This window comes from Canis lupus, chromosome X (assembly GCF_011100685.1).
Source record: "Canis lupus familiaris isolate Mischka breed German Shepherd chromosome X, alternate assembly UU_Cfam_GSD_1.0, whole genome shotgun sequence".
NCBI classification, from domain to species: domain Eukaryota; kingdom Metazoa; phylum Chordata; class Mammalia; order Carnivora; family Canidae; genus Canis; species Canis lupus.
In genome coordinates this window covers 118,969,922-118,981,184 of record NC_049260.1, presented here as the reverse complement: position 1 = coordinate 118,981,184, position 11,263 = coordinate 118,969,922, and the positions used below count along the sequence as shown (strand labels likewise).

The 11,263-nt window shown below is 58.2% G+C and overlaps 1 protein-coding gene across 1 annotated transcript; it reads right to left on the bottom strand.

Annotated features, from left to right (window-relative positions):
• Nucleotides 1-3,442: 3,442 nt before the first annotated feature.
• LOC119868247 (melanoma-associated antigen 10-like) lies at nucleotides 3,443-5,845 on the bottom strand. The gene is made up of 3 exons (XM_038586630.1): nucleotides 5,812-5,845; nucleotides 5,162-5,255; nucleotides 3,443-4,999 (listed from the first exon to the last, which is right to left on the bottom strand). The coding sequence occupies exon 3, from the start codon at nucleotides 4,976-4,978 to the stop codon at nucleotides 3,974-3,976; it is 1,005 nt and encodes a 334-aa protein (XP_038442558.1). The 5' UTR covers nucleotides 4,979-4,999; nucleotides 5,162-5,255; nucleotides 5,812-5,845; the 3' UTR covers nucleotides 3,443-3,973.
• Between the last annotated feature and the right edge of the window lie 5,418 nt (nucleotides 5,846-11,263).

Genomic DNA, 11,263 nt, shown 5'->3' with positions numbered 1-11,263 from the left:
CCTCAGCCGGGGCGTCTTGAGGACCCAGTTCAGCACCCCATGAGCCACCTGCTGATTAGTTGTGTCCCTGCAACCTGGAATAAACCAGATGCTCAGGAGGGGCCCGTCCAGGGAAGGAGGCATTAGAACATCCCTGGCAATGCAGTGGTGCAGGCGTCGTCCACACAGCCTTCAGCTGGACCAAACGGTGCTCCCAGAGCTCTGGGCAGAGTGTCCTCAGCAGGACAGGAAGCCCAGGGATGTTAGAGGCTGGCCCAGCCCACGGGACTCTCCGTGTCCCGTCCAGGGGCCAGACAGTCATGCTAGCCGGCTCCAGGCAATAGGTACCAAGTTTGCTCACTTGTGACCTGGGAGGGGAACGGGCCTGGGTAACACATCCTCAGCGGGAGAGCAGGACCTCCCTCCGTCCTAGGCCGGGGGATCAGAAGACGAGCGTTGCCTGGTTCCCAATCTCCACACCCGGGGATAGCAGACCTAGACACACGCTAACGACCGCGGGGTCTGTGGATGCCGTTGTGGACCGGGCCTTGTATGTCCGGGCGTCACTGTGCCCAACGCACAGCAATGTTTGACCTTGCAGGGAGACTATGCCCGTGTCACCATTGTGACCGTGTGACCCATGTGACTGTGCACAGGGTCAGCCTTGCGGAGCATCCATCGGGGGCAGGGGGATCCGTACAATGCCCCGTTCTGCTGAGCACCTGCCAAGGGTGAAGCCTGGTGGCTTGGGCCTCAGGGTCTTCCCTGCCATCAGTAGGAGTCCAGCTGTCCTCTGGGGAGGACATCGTACCAACACTCCACGTCCCATGATTGGGGGACCGTGGGAGTGCCGGGCACCGATGCCACCAGCAGCCTAATACAGGCTGCCACCCACACGGTCTCTTAGCGCCTCGGGGTCACCGTCATTCCTACTTGGATGGGAGGCCCCGGGGCCGTGTGGAGGCAGGACCGAGTGTGTGAGGAGGGAGAGGATCGCACACATACGGGGCGGGAGGAGCTGTGACTCCTCGAGGGTCGCCCTGGCATTCAGACTTGACTCTGCCCCATTCTGGCCCCTTCTCTACCAACTGACTGGGGCCCCATGTCGTCCTGCAGGCTCACTGCCCTGGAGAAGCTGTACATAGGCACCCAGCAGGCCAGCAGGTCAATACTCCACCCAGGGGGTCTCAGGAAGTGAACTGCATCCACACAGGGGACGGTCCTGGGGATTCTTGGCACACCCCCTCTCTCTGGGGGCGGGGCCAGTGTGGCTTGGCCAGCTCCGGGCCTGAGTACAGGCAGGGAGACCCAGGACAGTCCCAGGAATGACCCTAGGGCAGGTGCCAGCGGTATTTGTCACACAAGACAGGCAGGTAGAGGCCAGAAAACAGTTCAGAGCCCTGCCAGGGGTGTGCATTCAGAGCAGGCTTGGCCATCGCTGGGCTCGGGGGTCCTGAGGAGCAGGACCGCCGCCAAGGCGCCTCCTGCCAGGCTGTCAGAGCACCAATTAGGGCATTAGGAGAATGTTAGGACTTCATGCAGAGGACAGGGGACCTCGTGCATAATCCCCTGTGGCCTGGTGACAACTGCCAGATACCTGGCCGCTGTGTGTAAGGCAGACATTGTGGGACAGGACTTGGCACCTCGGAAATGCTCCTCTCCAAGGACCCTCGTGCTGGTGCTCGGGCATCCTGAGTACTGTGCACCAGCAGTCCATGGTGGCCTGGATCAAACCCTGGGCCCCAGCAGTCAATTCCCTCCCAGGACACCTTGCAGGGTCCCCGCATCCAGCCGCGACTGTCCCAAAGGGCCTGCTCCTGGGACTTGTGCCAAGGCCACCAGCCTCAGGATGACGGGTACTCCTCCTTCCCCCTCTCGTGGGGCAGCCAATCTTCTGCACAGCCTGCATCCTGGGGACCAAAGGCCCTCCTGCTCGGCTGCCTGCAAAATCCTCATGTGAGCCTGTGGCCTGTGCAGTGTGGGGGAGCATCCCGGTGACCACCGCCGTCACCCACTACACTTTCTTCTGCTCAAACAGCCCGTTTCAGGACCCTAGGGTCCAAGGCGGCTCTGGGGATGCCTGAGAAGTCCACACTCCCTCCCTGGCTCAACCTCAGGAAGCCAACCTGGCAGGGGCCTTCATGAGGACATCAGCTTCACGGAGCAGTGGCTATGACCCAGAAGTTCTCTGACAAAAACCACCAGGCACAGTCACCATGGTCACCAGGCTAGGAGTGTCCTTTACTGGCCCCTAGGATGTGCACCACGGGCGTGGCCTGGTCAGCACCCCCAGGAGCACAGGTAGGCAGACAGGGGATCCCCATCTGGGGACCCTCACAGCAAGATGAGTGCCTGTGAGCAGCAGCACTAGGGAGAGAGCGGTTGGCAGTTGAGAGACAGGACCAAGCCCCAAGGTCTTCAGGCTGAGGCCATGGTCAGGAGAGACAGGGCATGGCGGGCAGCAGGGGCCGTGGGGGGCTGGGCCCCAGGAGCAGGATGCCCCAATCCCGACCTGGCCATCAGGCTGCAGGCTGCCAGCCTCCTGAATGAGCCTCGTGTGGGACCTGAGGGGATTAATGGCCAGGTTTCAGGGACCCGAGGGTCATGTGGCAGGAAGGACTGCCCACCAGCCCTCTCTGTGGGGCACAGAGGCTCGTCTACAGAATGATCCCAAGTGCCCACTGGCTGTGGGGCGGGTGCTTCCAAGGCAGGATCACAACTGATTGTCACTACTTTGCACACTCACGTGGCTAGTGGTTCAGGGGAGCGATCCCTCCTCAACCCTAGCACCTTGCTGCACTTCCCGTGGCAGGAAACTCGAAAATCTCCACGGGCTGACAATGTGCTCTTTCCCCTGATGCACTGCCACCTGCACTGCCCCATTTCAGGAGAGACCGGCACACGGGACCACTGGTGACTGAGGACCGTTAGCGGTTGGGACAAGGTCCAGCATTACTGTAACATCCACCACCACACCCCCTGCCCTAAGAATTTCCTGTTCCCGTGACATATCCCAGGATGGGAGAGCAAGGGGAACCAAAGAGAAACTGAGCAGAATGAGCTGTCTGCACACGACCCTCCCAGACCACATAGGATTCAATGGCCTTGACGCTGGGGCAGGCTTCTTGCCCCACTGGGGGCAACTCAAAACTCCCACAATTCCAGGAAAAGCTCAGGGTTGGAGGGCTAGTGCAGGTCTCAGGGCACCCTCACCGCATTCCTTCGGGACACTGGTTGCTTGACACAGTCCCCGAAGACGGCGTGACCAAAGGCCCCTCGTGACCTCACTGCTCACACACAGGGCCTTGCAGGGAGCAGAGCTCAGCCGCTGTGTGGCCCTGAGGGAGCTGCCGGCAGGGATCCTCGGCATTAGACAGGACCCTTCTTTCCCATTCCTGAAAATCCAAATGAATGTAGGAGCACACATCGACTTTACTATGGAAAAAGTGGCACACGGCAAGGGTAAGAAGCAAAAGTGAACAAGGTTTATTTTCCTATTTCCACACTCCAACACTTGCCTGCTCCACTCTTGGCCTTTCCAATAGATTCCATCGCCATTGCCCTGTGATTTCATTCAGAACCCAAACAAGGAGGGAGGGTCTCCTAACTTGTTTCCAGGACATGACAGAACACTTAAATCTTGAACAGGGGAAGTACGAACATGACAGGGTGTGTGTCACTCACACACTGGGCTGCGGGAACCTTCTATCTCAAGGAACAAACATGGGGAGCTTCCTCACAGAAACCAAACTCTGAATGTCGGGGTCATCGCAGAATCCAGGCCCCCAGAGAGGCTCTTGGACCTGCTTTCCCCCTACCTGCCCTGGCACTTAAATCCTGAGAATGCCCAGGTCTTCCTCTTTACACACCCAACCAGACAACACGGGGAGGAAGCACCCAGAAGCCTCCCTTCATGCCAGCCCCAAAAAAGCTTGGAAAGGGCCTGGCTGCCCCTGGAGCTGCGGTCCCCTCTTCCTTCTCTCAGAATCTTTTCTCACAGGACCAGGGAGGACCCCAGGTTGTTGCTACCGACCTGGAGCATGTAGATCATGACCTGCAACTTGCTGGTTTCCTCGGAGGCCCTGGGCCCCCACAGGAACTCGTTGCGGGCAGGGTCGCTGCCCGCCACCTGCCGGCGCTCCAGGTAGCCTTCCTGCACCCAGACGTTGGTGAGGAGGTCCCTGGGCTCCCCATAGACGATGTGTTCTTGGCCATCGTACACCCCTATGACCCCCAGAGCCTCCCACACCTCCTCCTCGGGGACACACCCATCCTGCAGGAGGATCAACCCCAGGACCAGCCCCAGGAGGCCGGTCTTGGGCAGGCCCCACTGATCGCTCAGCATCCCATCCCAGGTGAGGCCCAGGATGGGGTTGAGGATGTAGGAGTGCTGGCTGGGATCTACTTCAATCACATCTAGGCCAAAGACCAGCCGCAACCAGATGGATGCTTGGGTCAAGATGGCGGGGAAGTCGTCCTGGTATTCTGGGGTGAAGACCTCCAGCATCTCTGCCTTGCTGGTGGGCTGCTTGGTGCGATACTTGAGGAGTAGGAACATCACCAGTGCAGCTGTCTTCATTCGAAAACTGCCCTCCACCAAAGGCTCCTCGTCTCCTGCCTCCCCTGGGCCACTGGGGCCAGGAGGCTCGGGCTGGCCAAGGACACCAACTGCCCCACCACTTGGGGAGGTTTCGGCACTCTGAGAGCCCTGGGGATCACTTAGGGCCCCTGGAGCAGCAGACCCCTCCTCTGGGGGGGCAAAGACCATGCCAGAGGACAAGGAAGGGGAAGACGAGGAGGACCAGGAAGAGGAGGAGGAGGAGGATAGAGAGAGATGAGATAGGTGGTATGGGGGAGATGGGGTAGAGGGGGGAGGTGGAGCCTCCTCCTCCCCTTCCTCCTCCTCCTCAGCCCCAGACAGCTGGGCATCCACCAGGCCCTGGGCCTCCTCTAGGTCTTCTCCCTTCTTCGAAAGCTCGCTGCTCTTCCCTAGGGGCATGATGTCAGATTCAGGCTGAACCTGAAGAGAGAGGAGGGAGAGCTTGTCAGGGGGCAGCCCGGCCAAGATACCCCGAGGTGCCAAGGCTGACAGGGGGCTGTGCCGGGCTCCCCTGCAGAGGGCTCCCCTGTGCTGGGCTGGGAGAGCCACTGACATCAGGCTCAGAGAGAGCGTGCACCTCACCTGGACAAGTGGCTCTGGCCCGTGCCTCCTCTGCTCTGTGTCCTGAGGGACCCGCGCCTCAGACCGAGGCCTCCGCTGCCAGTTCCTGAAGTCCCTGCACGAGGGAAGGAGGAGGGTCCTCAGGATGCAGACTGCCAGCCCAGCCCTGGGGCCCAGTGTGGACAGGACGGCTGGCTCCCACTCTGGGATGTCCCTTGCAGTCCAGGAGGGACGGTCCCCGCCTGGGCCTCTCAAGGGTCTGCCCCGGCCCTGTCCTTCTCAGGCCAAATGTCCTTGCAGGAACACAGGGCCCCGACCCTGCACAGGAGGAAGCCAGGTGCCCAGCCCTGGCCACACCTGCCAAAGTCTCCAGGACTCCTCTTGGATCATGCACAAGGGATGGCCCAGCTCCTGCTTCCATCTGGGCTAGGATGGGGCATCTCTCGCTCTTCACCTGGACCCCATATAACCCTGGGAAGACTCCCCAGCTAGCCCTGATGCCACCCTCCTTGCCCTTCCTTTCAAGGGCCCCTGACACGACCCCTCACCAGCCAAAGTCCAGAGAAATCAGTCAGCCCACCCGTCCTGCCTCTCCCCATGGCCCACACAAGCAGTCGGGGCGGCCTGGTCCCTAGGGATCCTGTTGTGGGAGGCATCCCCTCATTTCTCACCTTGACCCCCGCCAGGTCCTGGACCAGGGCCAGGGCTAGGCACCCGCTTCATCTGCTGATCTGAGTAGACCCTCAGGCCCTGGCCCTCCCCTCCCTGAGCCCAGGGATCTGTAGAGGAGGAGGGGCTCCTTGGGACAGGCCCCACCCCGGTTTCCCTTCCCAGGGCTACCAGGGAGGGTACCAAGATTTCTGAACCATCCCCTTCTGTGCCTGAGGGCTGGCTTAGGAGTCACTCACCCCCTCAATGTGGGGTGGGTGGGGGTCCTCACACTGACTTCTGGCAGGCTCTGAGAGTCCTGGGCGTCTACCCCCCAGGTGGGCTTGCCCACAAGCTCTTAATGGGACCTCTCCCAGTGGGGTCCTCACCTCCATCAGAATTGGGAGAGGAATAGGAGGAGGTACCCTGTCATGTCCTGTGTCCCCATCCAGGCAGATCACAAACACAAACCCCCCAGACTCCCAGCAAGATCAAGAAGGGCTGGCCTGTTGCCCGGCTCCTGTGTCCTGGGGGTTCATGCCCTCAGGCTCCTGAGAGTGTCCTCAGGATTATCCTGCCAGGGCCTGCTCTTCCTCCGGGCCCCCATCCTCCCATAGAGGACATGTGCCCCTCACACCAAGATCATACCAACCCCAGTTCAGCCCACCTTCCTGCCGCCCACCCGCCCCAGGGACAAGTGAGCATTCCACTGAGGGCCAGCGCTCTCCCATCCTCCGTGGGCTGCCCACAGGTCAGTGCCCCACTCCTCTGCACTGGCTTTTTTGCTCATGGGCCGGGTGGGGCCAGCAAGGCCGTCCACAGGGTCCTCACCCTGACTCCCCGCAGGCTGTGTGCCCTCCAAACACACCCTCTCCAACCAACCCCAAGACCCTGCTCCATTGAAGCAGAAGCCCTCAGGCCCTAACACCCAGACGTGGACATCAGGACGGCAGCATGGGCTCATCTTGCACGGGGTCCTCCTTCCTCCCTGGACTGCACGTGCTGGGGCCCAGGGTCCCTCAGTCCTCGCTGTGGTCCTCACCTTCAATCCCCTCAGGCCCCAGGTCGGCCCTGGGCAGTCTCCAACCCCACTCCTTCCACCAAGCCCCCAAGCTCTAGGAGACTTGGCTGCCAAGCCAGAGCATGCCCCAAGTGGTCATTGGGCCCCAGGGGCTCCCAGGACCCATTCTAGGCTGCGTCTCTAGGACTGCAGTGCCCCTGCAGCCCTGGACTTGGCTGCCAGCCACACGTGGGCCATTGCCCCCCACCCCACCCGACCGGACCCCACCACCGCCCACACCCTGGAGGCAGTGCTCCACCCAATGGCCACAGGTGTGGGAGGCCCCATCTCACAAGCCTCCACGCAGTTCGGGACTTGTCCACCACCCGGCAGCCTCCCAAGGCTGAAGCAGGGGCAGGGCCGTATCGCTGGGGGCTCCCTGGGGACCCACTCCCTCGGGGGTCTCAGTCCCTCGGGGGTCCTCGCCTCCAGCCCTAGCAGACCCCGGGCCCCTGGCGCAGACTACCGGAGGTCAGGCCGCTCACAGTCAGGCCCTCCCCTCCTCTCAGACCCCACCGGGGAAAGGGAGTGACTGTCTTTCCATCAGGACCATGACCCAGCCTGGGGGCTTCCCAGGGCTCACAGAGGGGGCTGAGCTGGGGGGCGGAGGACAGACTCCCTGGGCCCTTCTTCCCCACCCCTGCTGGCGGGGCTCCCTGGGCGCCTGGGCCTCTGCCTGGCTCCACTCGGCCTGCCTCCCAGGACTGACTGTGGACTGGGGTGCAGGGTCCGTCCGTCCTCCATGGACATCCTCGCCAGGAACCCAGCAGGACCTGGGCCCACCCTCTGCTCCCTCAGGGAGGCCCTGCTCTGAACACCAGCCCCCTGGTCTCTCAGAGCCCGGATGCGGAGGGGGGCCTCACCACGTGTTCCCAACCCCCCCCACGACCTTCCCGGGCCAACTCTGGGCTGGGGTGCGGGGTCCCCTGGGCATCTTCCGCATCCTCACCGGGATTCCCAGCAGCACCCGGGGCCCTCCCCTCTGCCCACGTGTCCTAGGTCCTGCTCCTGATGCCAGGTGCCCCCAGTGCCTCAGGAGGCCCGGATGTGGAAGTCTGAGCACCCATATTCCCACGTGAGGGCAAGTCCCTATCCCCCGGGGGGGCTTCACAGCCCTTGTGACCCTCCGACGGGTCCCGTCTGTTTCCCTCAGGGTCCATCCCTCGCCTCCCCTTAGCCCCGGGACCCTCCCCTCCGCCCTCAGCGTCTGCTCCCGCCACACAAGGCCTCAGGCTCTCGGGTACCCGGATGTGCCAGGCCTGCCTCACCCGCCGCCACCATCTGGCCTCATCCCGCTCCTTCGTGGCCTTCCCGGGCTCACCGTGGGCCCTGCCCTCCGCCGGGACCCCTCTGTCCCCCTCAGGGTCCATCCCTCGCCTCCCCTTAGCCCCGGGACCCTCCCCTCAGCCCTCAGCGTCTGCTCCCGCCACACCAGGCCTCAGGCTCTCGGGTACCCGGATGTGCCAGGCCTGCCTCACCCGCCGCCACCATCTGGCCTCATCCCGCTCCTTCGTGGCCTTCCCGGGCTCACCGTGGGCCCTGACCTCCGCCGGGTCCCCTCTGTCCTGGGCTCCTGGGTCCCCGCCGTGTCACCGCGTCCCCACCGGCACTCCCTGTGTCCCTGCCCCTCTCAGGCCACTGCCCCAGGCCCTGGCATCCAGGCCTCAGCTCGACGCCGCGGCCCCGCCTTCCCCCGCGTGGTCTCTCAGGGTTCAGAAAGGGCCCCCCCACCCCCCGCCGCCCTCCGGGGCCCCTCCCCCGCCCTCGGAGCCCCCTCCCGGGGCTACCTGCTGCCCGGCTGCCGCCGGCCCGGGCCTGGCCTCCTTCCAGGGGACCCCAATGCGCCCCCCACACGAGGCCCTCCGCTCCCTCAGACCTCCGAGGCGGAAGTCGGCCCACGTCACATCCGGACCCCGTGCCAGGGGTCCCTAAGGGCTGGTTGCACGTCCGCGGGAGATGGGCTCCCCGTGGCAGGGGTAGGAGGACACCTGTGGGAGGCTCCCTGGGTCCTCTCGCGGGTCCTCCCTCCCTGGACTCGCGAGATCTGCCTATTTTCCTGTATTTTATGTGTTTAATAAGTCAAATTCTTTTCTCAGTACAGACACATGGGCACTTCTATTACACTTTGGGTTAAAATACAACACAATTGTATATATTTGTGTTGTTTAACTTGTTCCAGGTTTGGCCACTGGGCGCTCTTCCTGTTAGCTCCCTCTGTGTATACCTTCGTCACGCCCCTGGCAATGTTTCCATTGCTTTGTTTTTATGTATTTTTTTTTTTAGCATTTCTTTATTTTCAGGCACTACAAGGTGCTTCCGGCTCATCTTGCATATTTCCCTGTCCCATTTCTAGAATCAGCAATTCTTCCATGGAGCCCTTGTTCCATTTACCGTAGTACAGTATGAGAAACATAGGTCTGTGCACTATGTACACACATTGCATCTGTGGTCATTGCTCCTACGGCTCCTTGGCTGACAAGGAAGAAATTACATGTGTGTTCACTACCCTGTGTGTATTCACATATGTATACAAATTTTAGATGTAATCATCTATATGTGCATTAAGCTACATAAGAGTTTTTACTGATGTTTTTGGCTCTAATCCTCCACCACCTAGATCACTATAGCTTCCTCCTCTACGGTGAAAAACCTTGAGATTTGGATGTTGTTTATATGTCAGTGTCCTGTTGTCTCTGCTGGGTAGCCCCCAGGGCTTGGTAATCTCTGAAGGAGCTGCTGAAACAGAATTTGTGGATGGGCTAAGCATCAGTTCAGCTCCAGAACTCCCTGGAACCTCATCAAAGTTTTGCCTGCCCTCTAGCCTCTGGACTCTGATAAGCCTACCTGGCCCCTGTCTATGGAGCTCTGGAAAGGTCAAGAGTACCCGTTATTTGACTGTATGAACTGGTGAACAATTCAACTTTTGATGCTTTTGGGGGTTGAGATCACCTGTAACTAACTTTGGTCTTCCTTATCTGTCTGGAAAGTATTTCTTTCTACCAGAGCATGAGCTACAGGGTAAGCTGGACCCCAAGATGAGTCTTTGTTTCCTCACCTTTATTTAGCTTTATGACTCAGGGCATGTTATATGAGCTTTTGGTGCCTCAGTGCTTTTTCTCTGTTCTGTATTTGAATAGTCACTGGGAAGCTCCTCGAGGCTGGCAATTAGACTCTACCCAGAGGGAGGGCAGGATAGCTGGATGAAAAACAGACCCCCCTCAGATTCGACAGCTGACAACCCTGCTATATGTTACTCATCCTTAAAACCAACTTATATAATGATATACATTCTCCAGTGAGTGTTAGAAACCTAATTAGAAATTGAGAAATGTGCCCAAGTTCTCAGATTAAAGGTGATACATCATGGGAAATCATGAGTTGATACTTTGATTGATTATGATCAATCAAGTAATAATGATTCTCTCAAGCTGTTCCTTAAATAAATACCATAACATTGCCTATTTGAAACTCTGCTATGGTGGAAAGTGTGACTGTTTTCCATAACAATACTAGATGAATGCTGAAGGTATTGCTCTAATCACAAAAACTCTCAAATTGACTGGAAATGAAGACAGTATACTAGGTCACCTTCTGTGATGTGGTGTAGCGTGGTATGGCCTAACACAAACTAAAAGAACACCTGCAAAGATTGGGATTTCAATTTTGATTCGATACATTGAATGAAATTTCCATGAAATCAGTATGTGACAGCTAAGAAAAGCTGGTTCATTGAAAAGACCAAAGATTTTGACAAACATTTAGTAAGAGAGAGAGAAAAAAAAAGACTCAACTACTAATATAAAAAAAAGTTGGGGTAGTATTACAGATCTTTTTTTTTTTTTTTCAGATCTTTTTTTTAAAGACGGTTTTATTTATTTACTTATGAGAGAGGCAGAGACATAGGCAGAGGGAGAAGCAGGCTCCCTGCGGGGAGGCTGATGTGGGACAGGAAGCCAGGACTCTGGGATCATGCCCTGAGCCAAAGGTAGATGCTCAACCCCTGAGCCACCCAGGCACCCCAGTATTATAGGTCTTAAAGAAACAAACAGGATAGTAAGAGAGTACTCTGAACAATTATACTCCAAGAAATTATATAACCTAAATGAACTGGGTATATTTTTAAAGACATAAACAACTAAAGTAACTCAAGAGGAAAAGAAAATTCAAACAGATCTAATAGGTAAGGAGAATGAATCTGTGATCAAAAATGTCAAAGAAGTAACATCCCAAGACCAGGTGACTTCACTCATGGATTCCACGAATACTTGAAAGAAAAATTTATACAAATCCTCAATTTCTTCCCAAAATATGGAAGTGGAGGGAATACTTCCTTTCTCGTTCTGTATGTGAGGTCAGCAATATGGAGGTAGTAAAGCTTGACAAAGACATAAAAAAAAAAATAACTGACACACTTA

Bases quoted from the DNA above. Each gene is read 5' to 3' on its own strand.
- LOC119868247 (XM_038586630.1), bottom strand. From the start codon at position 4,978: ATGCCCCTAGGGAAGAGCAGCGAGCTTTCGAAGAAGGGAGAAGACCTA.